This window comes from Cottoperca gobio, chromosome 8, assembly GCF_900634415.1.
Source record: "Cottoperca gobio chromosome 8, fCotGob3.1, whole genome shotgun sequence".
Taxonomy (NCBI): domain Eukaryota; kingdom Metazoa; phylum Chordata; class Actinopteri; order Perciformes; family Bovichtidae; genus Cottoperca; species Cottoperca gobio.
The window spans coordinates 6267707-6293450 of NC_041362.1; the positions used below are offsets into that span (position 1 = coordinate 6267707).

At 39.7% G+C, this 25744-nt stretch overlaps 3 protein-coding genes and 1 long non-coding RNA gene across 9 annotated transcripts in view; 2 read left to right on the forward strand and 2 right to left on the reverse strand.

The window, feature by feature from the left end:
* Positions 1–9227, forward strand: part of LOC115011834 (excitatory amino acid transporter 2-like) — a 38607-nt gene extending 29380 nt beyond the window's left edge. The window contains exons 1-11 of one of the 5 annotated variants that reach the window (XM_029437071.1): positions 832–869; positions 1411–1545; positions 4801–4907; positions 4997–5035; positions 5575–5672; positions 5940–6006; positions 6107–6198; positions 6597–6701; positions 6794–6861; positions 7508–7604; positions 8602–9227. In XM_029437071.1, coding sequence (XP_029292931.1) covers positions 847–869; positions 1411–1545; positions 4801–4907; positions 4997–5035; positions 5575–5672; positions 5940–6006; positions 6107–6198; positions 6597–6701; positions 6794–6861; positions 7508–7604; positions 8602–8748 — 978 coding nt within the window. In that variant the 5' untranslated portion in view covers positions 832–846 and the 3' untranslated portion in view covers positions 8749–9227. Of the gene's footprint in view, positions 1–831; positions 870–1410; positions 1546–3919; positions 3980–4645; positions 4908–4996; positions 5036–5574; positions 5673–5939; positions 6007–6106; positions 6199–6596; positions 6702–6793; positions 6862–7507; positions 7605–8601 lie in introns of those variants that run through there. The other 4 variants (XM_029437072.1, XM_029437073.1, XM_029437074.1 and 1 more) reach the window with 4 other exon arrangements.
* LOC115011835 (uncharacterized) lies at positions 2076–3278 on the reverse strand. Its single transcript, XR_003832611.1, has 3 exons — positions 2704–3278; positions 2468–2502; positions 2076–2168 (listed from the first exon to the last, which is right to left on the reverse strand). It is a non-coding gene; the product is annotated as an uncharacterized LOC115011835 (long non-coding RNA).
* Positions 9228–9559: 332 nt separating the features above from the next.
* Positions 9560–18597, forward strand: bcat2 (branched chain amino-acid transaminase 2, mitochondrial). Its single transcript, XM_029438276.1, has 11 exons — positions 9560–9827; positions 11859–11930; positions 12342–12542; positions 12649–12759; positions 13651–13770; positions 13932–14095; positions 15705–15847; positions 15947–16032; positions 16318–16458; positions 16956–17030; positions 17246–18597. The coding sequence occupies exons 1-11, from the start codon at positions 9810–9812 to the stop codon at positions 17285–17287; spliced, it is 1173 nt and encodes a 390-aa protein (XP_029294136.1). The 5' UTR covers positions 9560–9809; the 3' UTR covers positions 17288–18597.
* Positions 18598–19349: 752 nt separating this feature from the next.
* ifi35 (interferon-induced protein 35) lies at positions 19350–24653 on the reverse strand. Of its 2 annotated transcripts, XM_029436781.1 has the most exons (10): positions 24529–24653; positions 24173–24204; positions 23664–23744; positions 22743–22901; positions 21524–21640; positions 21300–21444; positions 20888–20997; positions 20597–20780; positions 20081–20196; positions 19350–19968 (listed from the first exon to the last, which is right to left on the reverse strand). In XM_029436781.1, exons 2-10 carry the CDS (start codon positions 24185–24187, stop codon positions 19762–19764), a joined length of 1134 nt encoding a protein of 377 aa, XP_029292641.1. In that variant the 5' UTR covers positions 24188–24204; positions 24529–24653; the 3' UTR covers positions 19350–19761. The 2 variants fall into 2 exon arrangements, with proteins under 2 accessions (XP_029292641.1, XP_029292642.1); XM_029436782.1 differs by lacking the exon at positions 24173–24204 and having other exon boundaries at positions 24529–24577.
* Positions 24654–25744: the final 1091 nt, after the last annotated feature.

The following is a 25744-nucleotide window of genomic DNA, read 5'->3' on the forward strand; positions in this document are numbered from 1 at the left end:
AAATGTTAGCATGTCACCGCGCTAACTAGTGTAAGATGGTGAAGGTAAACATCAGTATGTTAGCACGCTGAAGTTACCGTTTAGATCAAAGCATTGAGGAATACCTCTGCACTTCGTCGGCCACATGGATAATTGCAATCAGATGCAAAAAAAAAGGACAAATTGCACTGCAAAACTTTATAGCCGCATTTGCACTATAATATCATTTTGCGTATCGGACCTTGAGACGGGGAAGATAGCGGTTGCAAATGATGCGCAAATCATGGTACTGTCAACAGCCGCAATCCTGATGATGATCAATGTGACAAAATCTGAAATGAAACATCTGCATGTTTGATACCACTAGGTAAGTGAATAACATCTGCCCCTCATTGTGTCCAATTTAAAGCTTGTTCTACTAGTGTGAGGACACGTTGCTCTGGGAGGGAGTGATGGTGACGAAGGAGTGGACAAGGGCCTTGAACACATGGGAGATTATACACCCTTGTGATTCAAAAGACACAGAACTTATAAAATAGAATCTAACTAAAGTAATTTGGTTGTTTAGATTTCCAGCACTATCTGGTGAGTGAGTGATCACGTGGGGACAGCTGTGCTCGCAGGTTGTGTTTTGTTTGTGTAGCGTTCCAAAAGCGTCAAACGCTCTGATCACATGAGAATATCTATGTCTATGTATAGCTGTGTTGGCGGTGATTGGGAACGTAAATCCAACGTGCGCCACACCGGTGTCACCTCGGCTGCCCGGAGCTCCAGAATCCGCCTGGTCTCCAGGCTACAGGAGCGTTTGCAAGGCTAATTTCATTTTGCGGCGCTCATCAGAAAAGTTGATCTGCGAGCCTCTTTGCCATGCTGTTTTCAGTGTGTAGCCGGTGAGTCACAGCGTTTATTAATACAGACATTTGTTTATGTGTTGATGTGCTCTTAGTCTATATATAACCCTTTAGATCTCCTAGGGGTAACGTGAGACAAGCCCATCTCTTTTCCTTCACTTCACTTCACACTTGCCGCTTTAACTTCTTCCAATTTCTCTCTGTCTCTCTTCTCAGTACTTTAGAAGTATCCACTCCACCTGAATGTGCTGTTGGCTCTGGCACTCGTCCCTGAGAGGCCAACAAGGCATATCATGTCCACAACATAAAACTACATCCAACCTGCTCTGTCTGCCCTCGTCTTTTCTTACTCTTGTCCAAAATAATCCCAGGAAAACCTCACCCCCGCCCTCTCTTCTCTATCTGCTGCCTTTGCTTTCCCTTCGCTCGATCTTGATTCTTAACTTTGATGTTGAGAGCGGAGATAAGTTCCATACATAACCTCCATCAGCATTATGAATCCTCCCTGTTTCACTCGTATGTGTCACCACCATGTAACCCATCCTCACCTCTCTCTGTTCCTTCTCGTTCCTGAACTCAGGCAGAGTCTCCAGGCAGAAGATGACAATGGAGATCACAATGACCATGACGCTGATGATGGCGATGATGCGAGCTCCACTGGAGGACTCCGGATACTCAAACAGCATCCAGAGGCGACGCTGCAAGTCATTGGCGGGTAAGGGCCTCTCCTCCTCCTTGGGGAACCCTTCATCTGCTTTGTAGCGTTCGATGGTCTCCTCTCCGAGCTCGTAGAAGCGCAGCTCCTCCAGGAACATGTCCAGAGGGACGTTGGCGGGCTTCCGCAGCCTCCCGCCTGACTGGTAGAAGTACAGGATTGCATCGAAGCAGACGCGGCTCCTGTCCAGGAAGAGTTCATTCCGCAGGGGGTCAAAGTAGCGGCGGCGACGTCGAGGGTCACCCAGCATGGTGTCGGGGAACTGGGCAAGGGTGCGGAGCTGGGTCTCATAACGCATCCCTGACACGTTGATGGCCAGGCGTTCGGTCAGAGCCCAGCCGCTCCTCAACCGACGCTTCCCCTTCTTGGCCTCTTCACTCGGCTCCTTCCCACTGATTTCCTTCTCCAGCTTGTTGTGCTTGTCTTTGGTCCACTTTTCTTCATCACCGACCTCCTCAGCTTTTGTGTTTTCTTTTTCCTGCACCCCTCCTCCTCCTCCTCCTCCTCCTCCTCCTCCTCCTCCTCCTCCTCCTGTACCTCCCCCACTGTCTTGATTATCCATCTCTTCGTCTTTGTTTCTTTCTTGCTTCTGGTTCTTGTCTTACTTTTCTTGTCTCTTCACTCTGGTGAAAACAAATCAAGGTTAACTTGGCAAAGCAGAAACAACAGAACAAGTAAACATGGGTAGATAAAAGCGAAAAGAAAGTAAATACAATAGCACAGGATAATATTTAATATTTTTTTCATCACTACTTCCTTACTTGAAAATACATAAAGGTTATTAATATGAAAATAACTTCACTTAGTTGTTGAATTTTGTCTTAAAATCCACCGACCAGTAACACAACCTCACGAATAAACATGAATATGTTTCCAGAATATCTTGGAACTGATCAATAAGATATTAAAATCAAAATCTCACCTCAGTTTTCTTTGTAAATTCAGCTGAGAAATGTTCTGCATATCAGACAAAAAGTTGTTTTAGTTTTATTATTTAGATCACATAACAATACATTGTATAGGAATGAGTCTGAATTGTGTGATGGTACCAGTGAGTGAATTTCATTCAATAATAATGAAAACACTGCCCATACCATTAAACACATAGCAGAATTTATGTTTTGACATTAATTGGTAGATTCATGCAATTTTCTTTACCTTTGTCAATCATATTCTGTACTGTAAATAACATGCAGACCCTCCATGCAAAAGGGTCCATACATGCTGTCAGCTTCATGCTCATCACCAGTTTATCACCATGTCCAGTTCACCCAGTAGAAAACTTCCTCTCGCCCGTCTGCCTGCCAGAGCTGCGGATTCAAACTAATCAATCCTCCAGAGAGCGACCATAACTCTGCTACTGTACCTCCACCTCGGGGTGCCTTTTGGGCTCACCTTTTCCTCCTTCTGAGACAGTTTGTGTATCAGTTCCCTCATCATGGTGTCCAGACAACCCCTCCTCATCCTGCATGTTGTCCCACCTTCATGTGTCATGTTTGGGAGAGGAGGGGAGGTGGCAGAGGGAGCAGCGTGGCTCCTTCAAGGGCTACTGCTTCGGCGTTAATCTGCAGCTCGGGTGAAGTTGGTTAAACTTGTTTGTAGGTCACTCACGGTCTTCACTTGTGCACTCTCTCACGCTCAATGCGCCCGTGGGGAATGCTGTCGGGCCGAAATTCAATCTTCGACCTCTCCTCCAAGTGCACCGCTGCCTGTCCCCACCCCCTACTTTTCTCTGCCCCCAAATGTCAACCTCCTAACCCCTCACTCTTTCTTAAACATACTGTAAATGTTTGCGCACATGGTTGCATGTGAACTTTTCACATAGCAAATGCCAAAACTATTAGGTTAAAAAAAAGGATGAAGAAATGGACAAATTGTGAACACTGAATAAGAAGTATTTTTCTTTGGTTTCTGTCATCTCAAACAGCTGTCATCGTGTGTTTTAGATTACATCAGTCTACTTGATAGTGGCTTGTGTAGACGTGTCCACACATTTAAAACATGGCAAATGAAACTTGGCCTTCCAGTCCGGCCTTCACTTGATATTAAATATAAACCTGGATGTCTGTGGTTATTTTAGACTCACCATGAAGTCATACCTGTCAACCCTCCCGTTTTTCCCGGGATTATCCTGTATTTTTACTTCTATCCCGTTTTTCTCCCGTTTAAATATTTTCCCGTAATTATCCCGTATTTTTAACCATACAAAAAAACTAAATAGGCCAAATAAAAAAAAAAGTGTAAAGTGTCCTCCGGTAGAGCAGGTGGCAGTGTTATGTTTAACTTTAGCTGAAAAACGTTATGACGTTAAACACACAGAAGAAGAAAACAGGAACAATAACACAGAAGAAGAAGTGAACATATGATGAGAGTCACAGTGAACGGGAGATACATGGAGACGCAGTTTAACCTGCCAAACAAGTTCAAACTTTATGTAAGTACCAAATGGGAGGAGACCTTTTCTTATTTAATAAAAAGCAGAGTCGGGCAAACTTGTGCGACTCTGAAGTAGGCTACTCGTCGGGGGAAACAAACGCCACACAACTCAAATAAATTGATGATAACTAATAAATAAAATACATAAATCTTATAAACATGTCTGTACAAGTAATACATACTTTAAATAACAATGTATACCCGTCCCTTATGTGTTTACGTTTACATTGGTGGCTGAGAGCTGTTAAAATATGGGCGGAGTCCGGCAAAAGAAAACTCTTATTTTGAAATTCAAATGTTGACAGGTATGAATTAAGTCCACACTCAAGTATCTCCGTGACACTGTGTCTGTGTGTAGTAAAACTACAACTCTCATAACGGAAAGCACTTAGTAGATGTTGCATTCATATACTATGAGTAAATTCCGTTTTGTGACTTTTTAGAATCACAAATGCAACTTTTGATGACGACCTAAGACTGGATTATTCAGTGTCTAATTTAAAACGCATTTGTTGAAACACATTAAGCTAAATATGAGATAAATTATCACACTTTGGTATTTTCATGGCAACTATTAGATTTCAATAAGTTGATGCGACTATATTCGCCCACTTTATTGACAGTGTTTTCAGTGAACTTTGTGATTTACCAATACTACCAACAGCACCTGAAGGCAGCACAGCAAACCCCATGACTTGGGTGAACTTCGATCCTCACAGACAAGCTGCGTTTATAAACGGTGATGATTTGAGAAAGTGAATGAACTGAAGAGACAGACGTGCTGAGAATAATTAGACCTCTTTGGCGTTTTACGACCAGATTTTTCCTCATCGTCAGAGCCGAAATGTCCCTCCGATACCACAACAAAGTTGTCATTGTGACTGGAGGATCCAAAGGGATTGGCAAAGGGATTGTCAGAGTGTTTGGTAAGTATTGTTATTAATAATGTGGATTTGTTTGTGATCAGAGCAAGTGGCGCACTGAACATGTTGCATCTTTTCTCTTTTTTTTTAAGTGGAGAATGGAGCCAAAGTGGTGTTCTGTGCAAGAGGAGGTTAGTAATATTGTATAAGGTATTTAAATTAGGAAAAAGTACAAACGTATCAGCAAAATGCACTGTAGCCCATAATAACCCACGGTGACACAGATGTCACACAACCTTTAAATGTTCTGGAAAGTTCCCTATACAGCTTTACTCTTGATTTTAACTCAGGAAGTAAAGCACAGTCCATAAGTGACAAATACTGAACTTCCTGGTGGGTCATGGGTCAGGTCATGTGATTTTGTGTTTCCATAACAACATCTCCAAGATGGCCATGTGCCAGGACAACACGTGACAGAACTAGCTAAATCTAAATGTGTGTGTATGTATATATGTATATGTGTGTATATATATATATATGTATATATATATATATATATATATATATATATATATATATATATATATATATATATATATATATATATATATATATATATATATATATATATATATATATATATAAAATATATATATATATATATATATATATATATATATAAAAAAAAATATATATATATATATATATATATATATATATAATCCCACAGGGGCAGTAGGTGAGGCTCTGGAGGCACAGTTAAACAAAGCAGGGCCGGGCTCATGCAAATTTGTGACATGTGACATCTCCAAAGATGATGACATTAAGGTAATGTACAACTTTTATTGTTCCGGTTATACTGTTCCCTTATGAAATGGACAAAGTCATGAGTGTGTGTGTGTGTGTGTGTTATCTAAAATCAACGTGTTTAAACCTGCTTGTGTCTCTTATGTTGAGCTTTTAAAACTTCTCACTTGTCTCTCGTTCTGTTGGATCGAGCTTTTGTTTGCTCTACTGGGAGAAACTCTCTCTGTGTTTTCTTAGTAACTGGGTTATAGTTCAACTACACCTTGTGTGATTGTCTCTTCTCTGCAGAGATTGATTGCAGTCACAGTGGAGCATTATGGACATGTTGACTGCTTGGTTAACAACGCAGGGTGGCGTAAGTCTCACACTTCTTTCTTCCTCCAGCATATGTGATGATGAGGATGCTTCTGGTAAAAAAATACGTAATTCATATCATTTTTGTTTTACCTCTTCAGACCCACCTCATGTACCCACTGATGACACCACAGCAGAGGAGTTCAGGGATCTGCTGAATCTGAACCTCGTCAGCTACTTTTTGGCTTCAAAAGTAATGTTTCCATCTTTCCTAAATAAATGCTGACTTCTATGGCTGTAAGGATCACGACTGATAGAACCAATAATAATAATAATAATAATAATAAAAAGATGTCAAGAGAGACGATGAATGGATAGATGGATAGATACATACGTAATGCTGTGCAGTAGTATCCAAGTAAAACCTAGTGAGGTGGACGTAGTGCAAAAGGAAATGCAACTATATTGTCAAGCTGTTAGTGCCATTATAAACCAGATCATTTAAAAATGTTGGTCCGCAAATGAAGCCTTATAAAATTAGACTTATTATGACTCTTTCTTTGCTTCCCATGACCTCCCTCGCACACCCATAGACACATATGTATATAGACAAGATCTTTTGAAGTGATGGAGGTCTCACTTTCTCTTCAGTATGTGTTGCCGTATCTACGACAGCGTCAGGGAAACATCATAAATGTCTCCAGTCTGGTGGCAACCATCGGACAGAAAGACGCTGCACCGTATGTTGCCACCAAGGTGAGTTCATCCTCCCGGTAACAAGTGTCTTTATTATTGCTTAAACCTCAGCTGAAGAGAGATAATGTGTAATGTGATCTTTTCTCCACAAGGGCGCGATAATCTCCATGACAAAGGCGATGGCTGTGGATGAGAGTCGCTACAATGTGCGCGTGAACTGGTAAACTGAACTGCAGTTTTATACAGATTAACTACACACAAAAAAATTCCAGTGTGATTTCATGACCTCACGTCTGTTTTTAAAGGGTCTGTTAGAGTTACTTTAATAAGTAATCAATTTAATTCTTTGTTTAGGTTAGTTATTAACTGAACCTGAGAAACAATGTAAAACTACTCCATTATAAGTGAAAGTCATGGAAACAAAAGCTTAGTAAAAGTAAAAGTACTCCCACTACTTTGTATTCAGTTAGCTAGTTTAGTTCAATGGCTCCCAACATAGGGGTCGAGCCCCTCAAAGGGGTCATCAGATCAAGCTGAGAGGTTGTGAGATGATTCATGGGACAGGAAGGAAGATAAGAAAGTTTTTTATTTTTGGAATTTTCTCTTACTTTACAGCTTGATCATTTGACCTCTTTGTCTTGTGTGTGTCACAAGACAAAGAGGTTGGGAAGCACTGGCTTAATCTTTAACAATAAATTGTAATTCATAAACTCTTAATCTGAAGAGGAACGTTTTTTTTTATATAAAAAATATATATATAAACATAAACCATCCACTGATATTTTTTAACATGTAAAATTTTTTACTGACTTTAAAGCTAACGGTACCCCCTCTTGTCTAATAATACTGTCTACTGTTTATTGCAGCATCTCTCCAGGTAATGTGCTGACACCTCTGTGGGAAGAATTAGCAGGACAGACACCAGATGCTGCAGCAGCCATTAAACAGGGAGAAGGTTCTCAGGCAAGTTCTCACAGTGGAGCTAAAGGTTCCCACACAGAGTTATACAGAGAAGTGTGAAAATTAAGACTTTAATCCGAAAAAGCATAAAAAATCTGGGAACTCTTGTTAAATTTAAATCCTATCCTCAGGTCCAACTTTAATTGTAAGGAAAATGCATTACAGTAATATTAAAGAATGGCCCCCCTCAGTTCTTTTCAGCTGCAGAGAAACGTTTGGCTTCTGCTAAACAGATGCAGCAGCTAAAACTGATCGTTATGAGGTAGCCTACAGTTCCTCCAACATTGTTGTGTTAATGATCCAAATTGAAACGCACTGTTTTTCGCTTTATTGGGTTGTAAAGGTGAACTCCCTCAATCCTGGATCCAAACAGAAAGAGTTTCTGCAACACGCTGCTTTTACACATTGCACCTTTCTTTTTATCCCAGCCACTGAAGGTATTTGAAGCTAACAGGGTGAAACAATAAAGAGGAAACACCAGACTGTGCTCACTAAAGAAGAGTGGAAGCATAAGGATATGAAATATCTGGCTGGACATTATGATTTTTTTTGATGACATTTCATATTGTGAATTCTTTATGAACAAACTATAATATGACATACTCGACTATGACATCTGCATGTTTCTGCGCTTGATCCTTTACTATTTTCTAGTCATTTATTACAGTGTTAATAGAGACTAGGATGAGGAATTGTTATTTTATACACTTTCTTTCCTCTAGTTTCCAGTTGTGGGTTGACTAAATTCATATCTTTTAATCTGCAAGAACTTGTAAATTCCTAAAAAAAAACATTTTGACAACACATTTTAAAACGCTTGTTTTACTTAGCAAATAGATAAGTGTGCTTTCTACAGTGAAATAACACAAAGCAGTAGCAACTGTATGAACAGCTGCAGGAGCATAAAACACAGCAAGAAAGTTGCATGATGCAACCACAAATGTGCTGTTGGAAAGTGAATGAGACACGTATATAATTGACACGTAGTCTTTTCTTACAGCTGCTGGGTCGTATGGGGACTGAGACTGAGTGTGGACTGGCTGCCTTGTATCTGGCTGCTGATGCTACTTTCTGCACCGGGATCGACCTGCTGCTCAGCGGCGGAGCTGAACTCAACTACGGCTTCAAGAGTCAGATCCCTTCCTGACTGTCTCCACAGTGTCCTTGTGGTCGTGGAACAGATGCAATTGTTTAATGCAGATTATAACGATATAACGATGTGGAATCTTGTGGGTTGCTTTAGTAAAATAGAAACAGAACATTAGTACATACCTCTGGACTGACTCATCACAGTTTAAACCTCTTTTTTTTGACTGAAAAACTAATTCAAACAGTATTTCCCCTGTAATGCAACACAGTGGTGATATCGAGTAAATGGAATTAATTAATTTATTCATTCATTTTTCTTCTTTTGGTGCCAAAACTCTTGAAATGTAAATGATACATTTAGTGTCTGAATTATAATGTTTTTTTTATATCTGTTCAAATAGCCATTATTGAAACCATCAATATAACAGCTGATTCCAAACCTCAATGTTAATGTTTGTATGTGTGCTGGTAAAATTACTAACATGAATACTAAATGGTTGTAAATAAATGGTGGATTTTCATTCAATCAAATAAAAACGGACTTTCATTTATTATAAATTGCCTGGCTGAGATCAGTCAGCTAAAAAAATCTTGGTATCCTGTCTGTGTAACAAGAAGACCTGCACCACTCCCCAGCGACCGACCAATCGGCATCGACCTGTCTGCCCTCGAATAACCTCCCCTTTTTGAGCCTGCTGCTTTCCGCCAATCCGATGTTACGCTTTCGTCGCGCCCTCAATGACTTCATGAATGAAACCCGTTCATTATAATTACAAGACTATTATTAAATTGATTTTATGGCTCTTTTTTCCCCTCTAACATAATTTTCTCTTATAACATAACATTCCAGGTGATGTTTAATTATTAACCCAGAACTGACAGGGGGGGAAAAAACAAGAACAACATAGACACAAACCCTTTAAATGGTTTCATAAGTGTTTCCGTTAAAGGACTATAACGAAGGGCATTTTATGTCTGGGAGGTTTCTGGTTTCAACGGTTTCAACCAACTCTGGCGAACAACGTCTCGTATTTCAAAGCGGAACCCAAGTTGACTTTGAGCTCAGTGTCTGTTTCCACACGAACAAATAATCGCGTTTATCATTGTAACGTAGCGGAGATGGCAGCCCTCCGAACGGTGAGTTCATCGACTGATGTCTGTGTGCTGTTATTATCTGTTTACAATGACTGTCAGGTAAATGATTCACTTAAATTGGTGATAAGGTGGCTGGTAATGACCGAGAAAGATAACAAGTCCTTTAAATAGTCTGGTGTATACAGACTGATGTGTTTGTCCCGCCAGCACCGGGGTTGACAAAACAATGCAGTAGCGGTCATCAAACCAAACTCCATGATAAAAATGTGGAAATTAAAAATTGTCTTGTTTATCAGCAAAAAACTAACGCCTCCTAAACACAGCTCAATGTCTTCTGTACATCTTCATGGTGCAATATCAAATTTGGCAGACAGTCAGTCAAAATGTTAGACCTTAATTTATGAAATAAAAAAAGTTACCTAACGTTGCACATCCTACCGCCTTGCACGGGTTTGGTGGTAGGCAAACCAGTTAGACGATTGTTAGATTATAGTAGGCTATGCCGAATTGAAATTTCTATTCTGATGTTGGAGATGTCACGAGTCTTGTTTAATATGTAGTTTGTAAGCGACGCTATATCAAGTCATCTTTGAACGGTCAGATGTGTAAACAAGAGTTTGACTTGAGGCTAGAAGGCATCTTGTAAATACGTGGTTTAAGCTTTATATCTACATAATATGTAAATTGTATATGTATGTTAATATGCCGAATTGAAAAATATATCCGTCTGATGCTGTGGTAGTCACGAGTTTGTTTCTATGTAGTTTGTAAGTGGGGCCTTAATCAAGTTTGCTTTGAATTGTCAGATTTTCAAACAAAGTTTGGCCTGAGGCTATAATGCAGCTATCACCTCTCCAGGTCGCTTGCCTACGATGCATATCTACAGAATATGTAGGCTAAAGTGTATATGTATGTTATTAAGTTATTAGCTTGCTGGCTCATAATTTAATGTTAACGCTATGCACAAATGCTAACTAGCATTTGCTAATTCTATTCTTTAATTCCATACTGTGGATTGTGGGTCCAAAAAAAAAAAAAAAAAGATCAGATTTCATGCATCCGATTTACACGTGCATGTCACAAAGTACACAGAAGAAAAAAATATATATAAAGTGCACAAACCTATGTTCGCTATTGCATCATCCATTTAACAAAGTGCACACACATGGGCTCCTGCGTCGGAGTCGCTGTGCAACTTTTTGTAGGAATTACTAAAACATCAATTACACTGTTCTACACCACCGCTGACCATAAGACCATATGACAACCACGATAAAGTCTTAAGATCAGCACCATGTTGTGAAAGACCACCATTGCAGATTAATTATTGTATTACCAAAAGAACAACTTGTACCTAGCACTCAACTGCCTGGACAATTCAGCCATACTAACTGGGAAAACAGCAGAATGTACTTATTATTATTATTATTATTATTATTATTATTATTATTATTATTATACATTATACATTATACATTATACATTATGCCTGTGTTACCTGGCATGACTGGAACTATTGACATTGGCACAATGCCCAAGACTAGAAAGCCAGTAAAACCAGAACCACCACTATCTTGCTTTACTTGCCATAGGTGGTGTTGTTAGTTGTCAGGTGCCTAGCTCAGGTGACAAGTTGTGGATTATGTTCTGCACATTTACAATAGAAAGCCATTATTGTTGGTGGCTGCTTTGGTGTTTTGGTTATTAGAACAAATATTGTTTTTTCAATTCAAAAGTTTCTCAACTCGCAATCATCATTTTGCAGAGTAGCCTGTATAAGTGCCAGATTCTAATTACAGCACAGTACTTAGCACTGGCTGTCTTGTGCAGGCATGTGCTACTAGCTGCACACTGTGAACTGTGGGCATAACGATTGGTGCTAAATCACACACACCCACAAACACAATGTCAGACAAGGTGTCCTTGTGTATTTCCAAGGCTGGATGAATTGTTGTTACCCAAAAAGACGATAGATCTTATAAAGTATTGCATCAAGTTGTCTGGTAAATTATGATTGTAAGTATGAGTATTGTGTATAGATAATAAAGAGTTTTTGTTGGGTTTATTTTGCAGGCACTTCATGGACGACTTGTTCAGACCCTTCCCTTCTCCTTTGGCTCACTGCGGTCCGCCAGCTCCTTTAAGGTAATGAGAGAAATGTTGTTTCCCACCAGGTGAGGTCTGTGTTATCTCATGATCATTATGGGAAGAAGGCATGTGACATTTCACAAAATAGGGATTTGTCTCCTCAAATTCAACTTGCCTAGAACTTAAAGTTTCTTTTCCTCTTTGTCTCTCCCTCACTGTCTGCTTGTTGTTATCACTTAATTCAGTTTCATTCAGTTTAACTTAATTAATTGTGTCTAATTGACCATATAAGTCAGCATCTTAACCGACTCTGTACAACACTTAACTAATTGTCCTTTTAAAGCATGCTCTGTCAATCATGTTGCTTTAAAAACAATCACTGTATTCGTCGCCTGCTCTGCTCTTGTCCCGTCTACTTCTTCTTTTTCTCCGCCCGTCTCCGGCGCGCTTGTCCGTCTCCACCCTCAGGCAGCAGATCTCGTCATCGAACACAATACAGCCTGTAAGCCAAAGCCTGACCCCTCCACCTTGGTGTTCGGCAAACAGTTCTCCGACCACATGTTGACCATCAACTGGTCGGAGAAGGGCGGCTGGGAGGCTCCTCAGATCAAACCTTTCCAGAACCTGTCGCTGCACCCGGCCAGCTCTGCCCTGCACTACTCCATAGAGGTGAGTAGAGCTTCAAATGTACTAAAATGACAGGAACCCTCATCATATCAGTTGGAGAGCAACATACATGAAAAGCTGAGGTAAAGTGTTGTGTGTTTCTCTCCAGCTGTTCGAAGGCATGAAGGCGTTTCGTGGAGAGGACAACCACATCCGCCTGTTCAGACCCATGTTGAACATGACGAGGATGCATCAGAGCGCTGACAGAAGCTGCCTTCCTGTGAGTTTTTACACAACCTCGTCCTCAGAAACCCTCAGTGAGGATTAGTGTCTGTCTAACTGGTTCCCTCACCTCCATATGTTACTCACAGTGGAATTTCTGAATTATTTCCTTGCCTCGCTCGTACCTGAAGCAACATGTTTCCACTAGATCAGAATTATTTTCTGTTTGAACGGCCAAAACTGGGAAAGCCACACTAAAAGGTCACTGGTGGCAAAAAACTTCCTGCTTTGCTCCTGGCTCTGCTGTAGAGCAGTGCCACGTGATGGAGTCAAACGCACAGCACCAGCCAACCAGGTGCACATAACAGGGTCTTGCAGCATAGTGTTATTTACTTCTGCTCTGACGGACTTCTCGACGTTGTTCAATCCTGTGTGAGGGGTAAAAATAAACCTTTAAACTGGACATGTCTTCTGTTCCCCACAGCGACTGTTGGTCTCAATGTGCCTTAAATACTTCAGATTCTTTACAGACCGAGGCCGTGCAACAATCAACCGTCTGCAATGTTATGTAACTCCCTGGCAGAACTCCCAGTGCCGGCTTACTGCGTAAAACAACACCGCCCTAATGCATGAGTGAAACTTCATCAGGTTTCAAAACACAATGGAAACTATGGAACATAATGAACCTCTGTCAGATGTTCAGCCGTCTTTGCTGTTTGCTACAAGGAAGAGAAATATTGCATCTTTCACAACGAATGAATGAAGATGTATTGTGCAATGGTATACATGTGTAATGAGAAACTCTTCACCTTTTCTTAGAGGCAACAGCCAACCATTATGGTTTCAGTAACTTTATAGAGGTCAATGCTTTCATTTATACAACTTAATATCATTCCATCTTCATCCTGTGAAGAGGAGCGATTGTTTTAATGTCTTTTTCTCTTTGTAGTCGTTTGACAAAACTGAACTTCTGGAGTGCATCAAGAAGCTGGTGGAGGTCGACCAGGAGTGGGTTCCCTTCTCCCAGGACGCTAGCCTCTACATCAGACCCACCTTCATAGGAATTGAGGTGAGCTTTAGCTGATGAACTGATTATATTTGTGCAGGTTTCCATCTCAAATGAAGTGATTAAAGGAGCTGGTGTTAAATGTGGTTATATAATATACTTACTGTTGCACTGCTTCCTGCTCATGATTACCCATCCTCTCCTCTTCCTCATCCCTCCTCCAGCCGTCCCTCGGCGTGTCTCGGGCAGGAGAAGCTATGATCTTCGTCATCATCGGCCCAGTGGGCCCGTACTTCGCTACGGGGTCATTCAATCCTGTGTCTTTGCTGGCGGACCCTTCATTTGTCAGGGCTTGGCAAGGAGGCGTCGGGTCCTATAAGATGGGAGGGTGAGTTTGGTATCTCTGTGTCTTTAAGATATTTATTTATATATTGTATAAGGGATAATGTTTAGGGAGATTCAAGACCTCCTGCTCATCCTGTCGCTACATTTAGCGGCGAGCTGCTTACCGATTCGTTTAAGCTGCAGGGCCAGAAATGCCAATTAATGTAATGTAATTTGGTAATTTTCCAAACTGCATTGTGAAGAATCCAAAAACAGACAAAACTGTTTTATATTTGTTTTTAGCAGAATGAAATGATCTCAATGAATACGTCTGGATTGTAGCACAAGCTTTATAACGCTGTCCTTTCTGGGCCAAGCCTCTAAAGTACTTTCGCACCTCAGCTGTGTTTTCTTTCAGCAGTGGATCTGGACGAAGTACAACTATTTGGATTTTCCACTTAGCTCATGAAGCGTAGAGAAGACCACAGAGCCAACTGGTGTTGGGTTCAAATCTGAGATGGTGGAACAATAAACCTTCTTCAAGACAGACCTTTTGTCTCGTCATAGCAGGGAAAGTACAGGTTATTAATGGCAACAGTCACAGCTGCGTAGGACAAGTCTAAATGGTAACACAGTTGACTTATGAGCTTCACAGACGGCAGTATTACAGCTGTCTCACAGCAGAAGACTCTCTCAGAGTAAATGTTAAAGAGCGTGAGTGCCTACAATTTTTGTACTACAGATACCATCAGTGCTTCTAATCTCCGCTCATTCCACACAGCCTCTAATCACAGGCCTGCTTCCACACGAGTCTGCTCAGCTACAGTGGGATTATGTAACGCTGCCGAACAGCCACTCGACTCACTAAACCAACGAAATCTGCTCTCAAGCCGGATTTAGCAGCAGCAGCAGTCACGGGACTGCAGGGTGGATATTTAATCGCTATGGCTCTATATTATAATATTACCATGTTTATTTAATGTGGCTTTCATTTGTGTGAAAGCGAGACGAAGAACTGAATCTAAAGTCTGTTCCCAAACATTAGATCCATATCATGAGTTTCTTTTATCAGAAGATATTAACTGAGCTCTCTTCAGCTCTGCTTCCAGCGGTTGTCAACAAGTTCTGATAAATATTGTTAATAATAATAATAATAATAATAAACTTCATTTGTACGCCAGCTTTGCTCCACAAAGTGCTTTAAAATATGGAAAAATAGACGTAAAATGAACAAATGTAATGAAAAACAAAATACATTTGATGATAATTGTTCAAATCAGATGAAATAGAATGCATAACATAAGATTTAAAATAAAACCCACTGAATAATAATACAAATAAAGTAAAAAAATATTCAAATCAGTACCCATATTTGCCGTTTGTGGCAATTGTTGATACGAAATAGATGTTTGAGAGTTTGAAATATCTTATAGCGATTTATTTAGTTATAGTGCATTTTAAACGTAGTGACAAAATGATAAATCTGCACAGCCAAGTATGACTCAGCAAGTGAGTCTCAACTGTTCATTGTTTGATGAAATCTTTGCCGTCACAAGGATATGAAGTTTATAGAAATCATGGCAGTTGGATTCCTTTTTTATTTGTTCAAGGAAGTTCAGGGAAATGTTGTTTTAAATTCATCATTCATCACTCATGTCTTCGGTGTTTTCCAGTAACTACGGTCCTACAATAGCTGTGCAGAACGAGGCGGTGAAGCGCGGCTGTCAGCAGGTCCTGTGGCTGTACGGAGAGCAGGAGGAGATCACTGAGGTCGGCACCATGAACCTCTTCATCTACTGGATCAATGATAACGGAGGTCAGACTCCTTTCTGTCTTGAGAAGTGTTGTTCTGTTCATTACTGTACTGGGTGGAGATACTTAAACACCTTGTAATTGTATGTTTCTGTGTCTGCAGAGAGAGAGTTGTTCACTCCTTCTCTGGATGGCATCATTCTCCCAGGAGTCACCAGACAGTCCCTGCTGGACCTGTCCAGAAGCTGGGTAAGACCCCCAGAGAGGAGCCCAGACCTAGACTCTCACAGACCTCAACAGCACTGATGTTTTCATTCACATCTCCCATAAATTATGTCAAATCTATCCTCTGATCTTTAGTTTTTAAACACAACGTTACAATTTGGCCCCAGCTCAACGAGGGTTAAGCGGGTGAAAGGCCAACCCCGGGTTCACTCCCGTTTTGGAACGAGCTTTGTCCGCTTGGTGTGTTGCATCCCATCTTTGAAAATGATTAATATAAAATAAATGATTTGCTTTCTGTGCGTCTGTCAGGGTGAGTTCAAGGTGACCGAGCGCACGATGGGCATGAAGGAGCTGCTGGAGGCTCTGGAGTCTGGGAGGATCCTGGAGGTGTTCGGCGCGGGGACGGCCTGCGTCGTGTGTCCTGTCGGCAGCCTCCTCTACAAAGGAACGGTAGGAGTTCATCTTCTGTTCCCTTCTAATGTCCACTTTATTCTTATGATTTGCTCATTTTCACCTGGTTACTATAAATCTGAGTATACATACAGATGCTCAGTGGTGCAGGACGTATTCAAACACTCCACTACAAGTAAAGCTCCTGCATTCAAAACCCCACTTACATGAAAGTATTTAAGTTTTACTCAAATGTACTTTAAGTACTCATTGTGTGTGCGATGTATGAATGGTTTTGACCTGGACAGGAAGGCGATAAGGAACTGTAATTTAAAAACTAAAAGCTGTCAGACAAATGTAGTAAAAAGTACAATATTTCCCTCTGAGATGTGTTGTAGAAGTATAAAGTAAGACATCAAATACAAGTAAAGTACAAGTACCTTAAATTCCAGTATTGGCAGCAGGTCAGCGATCAACCTGATCATGATGTTTAAGAATTGAATGCATTGATTGTAAACCTGCTGGGCTAAAAGACAAAATGTCTGTTTCTCTCTCAGACTTACCAGATCCCGACTATGGAGAACGGGCCGGACCTGGCCAAGAGGTTCTACAAAGAGCTTACTGATATTCAGGTGAGTGTACGGCTGCAGGCAAACTTGCATATTGGCGGCTCCAAGTGGCAACAAAAGGGAACTGTTGGAAAGATTCTGAAATATCTTGTCAATCAGTCATCTGTTGCAGCTATAGTTCCTTATTTAACTTTATATTGCAGCTTTAACTTTTACATTCACAAAAGCAATAAATAAAAATGTTTTCCTTTTTGCTCTTGTTCCCTTGCTTCACCCAGTATGGACGCAAATCAAGCGAATGGGCCCCACTGGTCGTCTAAATGGCCGTATTGCACATGCCAATTGTATCAACAGTCCCATGATTCCAGTCTGGACGACCAGCAGCCGCCCCCCCCACTCTACTCTACTCTCAACCCACTAATGCACTCCTGCATACTTACCTGCCGAGGAGACGGACGCCTCTCTGACGCTCTTCGAAAGCAACTTTTACATCTTTCTTCTCTGTGTGGACTCTCACAGGAGCTTTGGAAAGCAATATTAACAACAATATGCAATGTTTTGAATTGACTGACCCCGACCCTTAACCTCGAGGTATGTAAGACAAAGTAGGACAAATTGCTGTTCAAATATTAAAACTTAAAACTTAAAGATGTGAGGTGGGCGGTGGTGATGTATAATGTATATTAGACTAAACCACATTCAAAACACTAATGTAGTTGAGTAAATCTGTACACAGAAAACACTCCATTCAAGTATTTGTCTCGCATTCACCTGGAGTAGTTCCTTGTGAGGGGCTTACAGTTCATAGCACAAACATTCATTAACATAAACATTGTATTCTGGCATTAACAAAAAAAAAAGGCTGTGAGGCCAGTTTACCTCTCGGCATTAGCAATCTTCTACTAACAATAACCCGTACGACTTACTACAACCTGTGTTCCCCCCCCCCCCCCCCCCGAAACCTTTTAACTGTTACGTGTGAGTAGAACCTGTAAACGCATCATAGCATAATGTTTTGTTACAGTCGTGTACATGATCCGGGAGAGTAACGCTGGTAGTTTTCATGGGGCCACGTCACTTTGACACCAGAGTTTGCACTGAGACCTTGTTAAATGTCAGGTTTGGATTTCAAACCTGGAGAGGTTTTTATGTTTGTTGGTTTTGTTTGTGAAGACGACGACTGCACAAAAACAAATCTTGAGATTAAGAAGGTGTAATAAGACGGCGTGCTGTAGAAGAAAGAGGACGGTTACTCCTGCACTAGTTTGTGTGTAATCATTATGAAAACATAGTGTTGTTGTTTTAGAGGGTTTTAAATTATATTTTTCTTTGTCTTGATGTGAAATTAGGCTGCCTGTCTTCCAAAATACTTGACTGTTTTCTGGCCTTTATGTCCTTCCTCTCTAGTTTTCCTCACTTTGAATGTATTTTTGCTTTTACACACATGCTATCCCTCTCTTCTGTCTAAGTGCCTGACCTCAGTCTGGTGGATCTTCAGCTGCTGTTTTTATTCTTTCCAGTTTGTGCACTAGGGGATGTAGCTGGATTCTTTGTCGGTTTAGTTGTTTAAAATGTGCTGTTACTTTTTAATCGGCTGTAATGTTTTTACAATAAACTTGCTCCAAGTTCAGTTGTTTGTTTGTTTTTTTACATGTATGCAATCCAGAGAATGCCAATCGAACTAGTGTTCATTGTTATTGTGCAGTCGAGGTAAAATCAAACTGGAGTTGGGTTATTCATTTTAAGATTAACTTTCGTCTGTTTTTGCAAATGATCTCGGCATTTATTTGCCAAGTGAACGCTAAAATGCATTCCACACTTTGACTTTTTGAAATAAACCAAAGAATTGTCACCTGAAATTAAAATATTTCAAGGAATTGTTCAACATTTTGGGAAATTATGTTTGTTGCTAGAGTTGGGTTAGCAGTTAAATGTTAAGATTGACACTTAGCACAAAGACTGGGAAGGGGGGGGGTGAGAAGAAGAGCTAGCCTGGCTCCAAAGGTAACAAAATATATCTCCCAGCGCCTCTAAAGCTAATTAATTAACATGTTATATCTTCTTTGTTTATTCCGTGCAAAAACAGAAGTGTAAAATGACATCAACACTGGACTCTTTCTAGGCAGTAACTTTCTGGAGTCAAAGAATGACCCTACAAAAAATGTCAGTTTTAAACTTTGTTTTTGTGAAAACTAAATGAAAGAGATATAACAAGTTAATAAGTGAGATTTAATAAGTGAGCTTCATCGGTGCCGCTGGATGGATTTTAAAACCCTTCGGACAGAACTAGCTGTTTCTGCGTGTGCTAGCCGGCTGCTAGCTAACCAGCTAGCCGGCTGCTAGCTTGTTAGCTTCGTCTAACGACACAAGAAAGCAGTGAAGTTATTTCATATAAGAGTTATATTTTTTTATTTCTAAAGACAATATATACATGCAGGTCTGTCATTTCATCATGTCACACCACATCATTCACTGAGCAACAGTGTTACAGCAAGCCGTTTACATTCTTGTGTATAAAAAGAAAGTATAGATTCCTTGTTGATTAATGAGGTTATTCTAAGTGCACTCGATTTATCATCGTCATTGATGTCTAATCAGAAAAAAACCCAAAACAGATTAAATATTTTGTTCATGTATGAATAGAGAGGAGGTTTTATAATTCTCAGAATTGATATCAACAATTCTGACCGGAGTCATAGATTCGTTCGAAGAAAAAAAATGGAGAGTGGATCCTGTCGTTACATCTCACCCTGAAGCTGAATCTCTTTAAGAGCAGCAGTGATGAAGCCATATCTCACTCCTGCTCTTCGTCTGTGGAGACGCCCTCAAACAGGGCCGAGGTGTGCTGACCCAGCGGGTTGTAGAGGATTGCTTCAATCTCTCCTCCGCCGTTGCTCATTTTCTGGAAGTAGATTTCCAGCAGATCCTGCAGGTTCTCCCGCTCCATGATGGTAGGGATACCCGTCAGCAGCACTGTTCGAGGACACGTCAACATCTTGGTCTGAAAGGGAAAACGTACTCCAAACTATTCCATTTTGATAGAAAGTGGCAACAACAAAACGTCCCAGAGAATCTGAGAGTGGAAAGCTTTGTTTCTCCTAACAAATGCTCACCTTTAGGTTTGTAATCTTTCCGTTGAGAAAGGGAGTCACCCTCACTCTGTCCATCTTCTGCTTATTGTGTTGCAGCTTCACGTCATGGTACTCTGTATTTGTCAAACCTCTGGCAACTGACGGTGACGGTGACAATAGAATTAAATCATTTGTTTGTAATTAAAGAGAGCCAGTTTAAAAAATCATAAAGGTAGCGACAAATACAAAGGATAGATTTGTATCTGGCAAACTGATTATTATTGTGTATAGTATTTCTGTTGTATATAGAATATTAGAATATGCTATGTCAAAAGGGAAGTATAATACGCTTCAGTCTACAGCTTTTTGGTCCAACTTTTGTTTTTTTGTAAATGCTTTATTGTTATTTATTTATTTGTATGTGCATTCTTTTTTGGAAAACTGTTAATAAGATAAAATAATCAATAACTACTGCATTCTGAATAAATACCTCTATAAAATGAATATCCCATGAATATGTCAGTATTAAATATAAAATAAAAAGAGAAGCTTGCTCACAGTTATTCTTCACGAAGGCGATGACCACAGTCCCAGAGTCAGGCAGCCATTCACAATCATCCACCTCTCCGCCTCCGTGTTTAGTCTTAGAGAAGTGGTTCTCCAGCCTGCTCAGCAGCATCTCTATGTCCATTTTGGGCAGGTTGGAGACTAATATGTGCAGAGGACTCACCTCAGAGTCTATCTGCGGGACAGACAGACGGACACAGATCACTCACAGGAAATGAATACGGATACTGATCAGACTCGAGAAGGAGTGATACTTTTGTTTTTAAAGGCTCTTTGTTGTACCTCCACCAGGCTGGGCAGCATCAGCCTAACTGGCCGGGCCTCCACAGTGATGCTGAACTCTGCTCCCAGATCCACCTGATGCTTCTCCAATTCCAGGATCTTAGTGGCCACTGAAGACAGAATGACTCCAGAGTCATATCGGCACGACCAGAAGAGCGTAATAAAACATTGCAGTGTTTCTCATTGAGATCATTTACTGGGGTGTTGCACCCAAAAGTAATGGTTCAATGTATTTGTTTGTTTCAAAGTGACCAGTGGCTTGTTTTGTTTTTTAAACACTACAAGCAAAGACATTTCTTTATTTTTTGGCAGAATCCCATGATTCTCATATTGGAAAATCTTACAACCACTAACCTCCGACAAATGCAGATGAATGAAAACACACCTGCAGCAGCTTGCTGAACAAACTCACCGACTTCATCCGCAAATGTAATGAGTGCCGTCCCGCCCTCCATCGGGTAAACTATATGTGGCTTCATGTCGAAGGTTTGCGAGTCGACTCCTTTTCCTGTCGAGCCTTTGAAGACGACCTTCCTCTCTGGTACAGCAGTGAACACCTGAAATCAAAAGGTGCAGGTTTACTGGACGTGTGATGGACTGACTGCAGGCGGCGGCGCGTTGAGTTAACAAACGTACTTCAGTCTGCTGTGTCAGATGCTTGTTTTCGGATTCTTCCTCCTTCAGTGCTTCCTCCACTTTCAGGATGTCCTTCATCAGTTTACAGTCCTCATCCTTCATCAACTTCACCTTAGCCTACAAGACAGAAACATTTCAGGAGAAGCAACCTATTACGTCTACTCAGCAGTACACTTAATGAAAATTATAATTTCTTAAGCAAAAGACTTTTGGTTTTTATTCTAGTCTCTTTAGTTTTTACATCTATTTACTGCTTTTCTTATAAAGCCTTTTTTTCTTTTCATTTTTAATTGTTAACCATGTTTAAATATTAAAATATAAACATAAACACTGTTCAGACTGTGTACTTATCTTTTTGGAAAATTGGATAAAAGAAAAATTCCAGACATAAAAAAAGGATCTTCTCGAGTCAGAGTATGAAAGTGATGCAGTCATGCTGATTGTTTACATATTATAGGATTGATAAACACTAAAGTCTATGAGAAGGTTTTAACCTAAATGTATTTAAAGAAAGTTTTTGAAAGAATACTTACACTGAATTAAACACTTGAATGGTAAACCTTTAAGGAACATTTAATATGTTCAGGTTATAGATGAGAAGAATGATACCACGCTCATGTCTGTACCGCTTTTGTACTTTTCTCTGTTGGTTGAAACTTCCCGGTGCGATGCACTTCTGATTGCACCCTAATCAGAGTCATGTTTTACCTTTAAAACAGCTGATGGGAAAACACCTGGGACAGGGCCAACAGTGTGGCTTGGTTTAGAGGTTCAACCACCAGAGTGCAGTGCAGCACAACTTTGATTCTATAATATATTTGTACAAGTTGTCAAATCCCACACTTACACTACCTGCAATGATTCAGACCAACTTAAAGATCCCAATAATAATTAATGATAATTATAATAATAAATTGTGTCCAATTCCATAAAAATATTCAATTCACTTGCATATTTTTCCTTTTTGAAATTAGATACAAAAAGTCTCCTACTTCCCTGTAAAGTCCATTCTTGTACACTGAAGGTTTCGAGTTTCCACATCACAATTGTCTAAGTTGCATGTTGAACCATGACAAGTTAAAAAGTAATCTCTACGTACTCGTGTTTAACTTTAAGGTGAGCACAGAGAAACTTTTACCCCTCCAGCAGATGAATGTGAGAACAACTCTGCATAAACACCACTCTGCACACTGACGCTCAAACATCAAAGCACAGATACCTTTTCAATTCCAATCTTCTCTTGATGCAAGCGCTGGTCCTCCTTCAGACTCTGGGTCAGTTTGACGGTGCGCTGTTTGAACTTCTCAGTCATCTCCCGCTGACCGACTCTGCTGGTGACCATATCCTCCTGCTCCTGGATCAGCTGCTCGTATTTTTTCTGTGGACACACAAACTGCGTTCACTAAACCTTTTGTCTTTTCTGTTTTCTTTTCCATGTATAAGAAATGAATATATTTTACTCAGGTAAGCAAAGTCATGTGCATCTATGTATACACATTCCCCAAATTCAGCCTGACATGTTTTAGCATTATGAGATTTTAAATTTCCCCTTCACTAAGTGGAAATAAGTCTTCGTAGTTCAACATGAGAACTTTGGTATCTTTGGAAACTATGAGAAGTTAAATATTAGTTAATATGAGTCATGAGTCAACATGACAACAGAAAAAGAATACCATCTGGAATCTATCACAGGATAATAATAACCTGCCTGACCTGTGTAATAGCAATTTAAATGTCTACTGTTTAATTATGTACATTGTGTGGGTTTGTATTTACAGTCCACGCTATATGCGAGTGACATCTTTCATATACTGTACATTTTATATTGATATTTCACTGTATGTTTTTATATTGAGAGTCCCTTTTGTACAAAACCTTATGACAATAAACTTGACAACTATATTGTTCATACAGGCAGGACCCTCAAGCATTTCGATTGTTGTAAACGTCTATGCTTATTTCCCATATTTAATTTAAGTGTCACAGATATTTATCTAAATCTGTACTTTCTATTTTTTTTATGTGCCGCTCTGTGCCTACAAACCTGTTCCTCGTTCAACCACAGAGTAAAGTATAATCTACTCTGTGTTAAAACACCATGAATATACTTCTGTCTGATAAACGATGAGATTCAGTGCACCTTGTAATCGTTGATTAAAACCATGATGCCCTCCAAGGTTTCCTCGGACGGCTGTGCGCCCGGCAACACCATAGAGAAATCCTGAAACGCAAACATATATATAAATAAACACCTCAGATTTTATATATTAATGTTAATGATCCATCAAGAGAAATTGTGAGTTATTTAGACATTTGTACGAGGATAAATGACTAATCTTACAAGATAAGGTAGTATTATAATCAGTGGTGGAAGTAATGTACAAGTACAAGTTTCTTTTTCATTTTGTCTTACTTTATAAGTTTACATCACTAAATCAATACAGTTATTTTAAAGCTTTATTTACAATTTTTTTATTTATTTAAAAATTACAATTATGGGATAAAAACAAACTAAAATCCAACAAGCCATAGAGGAATAGCGTTTATCATTATTAAAGATACATTTAGTCAATTATTCTGTGTAATATTTAATTTGTAACAACATAAGCAGGAAGAACAACATCATAAAGAAGCAAAATGACGCCTTACCTCATCTGAAGACATAGCTAAACGAAAGTAATCTGAAATAATTCACAAAACATTAACTTTTACATGGAGTCAGTGTAATAAATGAACATATTAATATTTGCCTAAAGAAGACTTTGTGTCAATGAGGACAAACACAGTCAAACTATAAACTTATATAGAAACATTGAGGCCCTACTTCTCAGATAAACAATCCGCAGACTCAACAACTCTTAGTAAATCATACGTGAGAATCACTTTGAATAAGTCACTTTCAAAGAGACATCTGCAAACTTCCGCGTTATCGTGGTATTGATGTGTTGAACTAAACGTGACTAAGTTTATTTTTTTATTAAAAAAGCAATTGGATAGGAACTTACGTTAAATCGACGATGTGTGCTGTGAAGACACTAGAGCTCTTCTTTCAGTTTCATTTTCACAGAAGAACTTGAACGCGTCCATCCGCGTGGCGCTGTTGCGCTGCTATTTATAATACCTAAAGCTTATACTTACAATTTAATATGGCGATAGAAATCACAACAGCGGGACAATCAGCTCCTCAAACTAGCAAGTACACTCAAAATCAAAATCATAACTTTGAGCCCACTTACCTATAAAGCCTCATAAATATCCTAAAATTGCTTAAAGTGCTGAAACGTACAAGCAAGTTGCAAATGTTGCACTTACTATTTAGTGCCTGATTCATTCTCTTTGGTGGTTCCTTGTCGGTAATTGCAGATATGTTTTTTGGAGCTCACTAACAGCTACCGCACTGACATTTAATTTAATATACATTAATTTCACTGATATTTACCAAATGTTTATCTTGATGTTATCTTATATCAGTTCCATGGAGCTGTCTCTGGGCTGCAGTCATGTACTCTCCTGTCACATGACTGTGGCTGTGATCACCAAGTTAAAAACCTTTTTTTAAATGTTTTTTATTTTAAAAAAAGACATGAAATACTAATATATCTTACAACACATGATACATTTCATTAAAATGCCCATTTATGTGTCATTTGTAGATAAAATTAATGTCATTAAATTCAAAATTTAGCAGGTTTGAATATTCAAAGTCAGGCCCAGGGACAAGTGATATACAGCAAGAACACAATATGAACAATATGTTTTTGTTTTCTATTTCTGCCACAAAACTGACGATGAAGTTGAAGATCACCCAAATATATAAATAGAAATATATTATATATATTTTATAATATACAATATATATAATTATTGATGCGCATTCTCCCAGGAGTCACCAGACAGTCCCTGCTGGACCTGTCCAGAAGCTGGGTAAGACCCCAGAGAGGAGCCCAGACCTAGACTCCACAGACCTCAACAGCACTGATGTTTTCATTCACATCTCCCATAAATTATGTCAAATCTATCCTGATCTTTAGTTTTTAAACACAACGTTACAATTTGGCCCCACTCAACGAGGGTTAAGCGGTGTGAAAGGCCAACCCCGGTTTCACTCCCGTTTTGGAACGAGCTTTGTCCGCTTGGTGTGTTGCATCCCATCTTTGAAAATGATTAATATAAATAAATGATTTGCTTTCTGTGCGTCTGTCGGGTGAGTTCAAGGGTGAC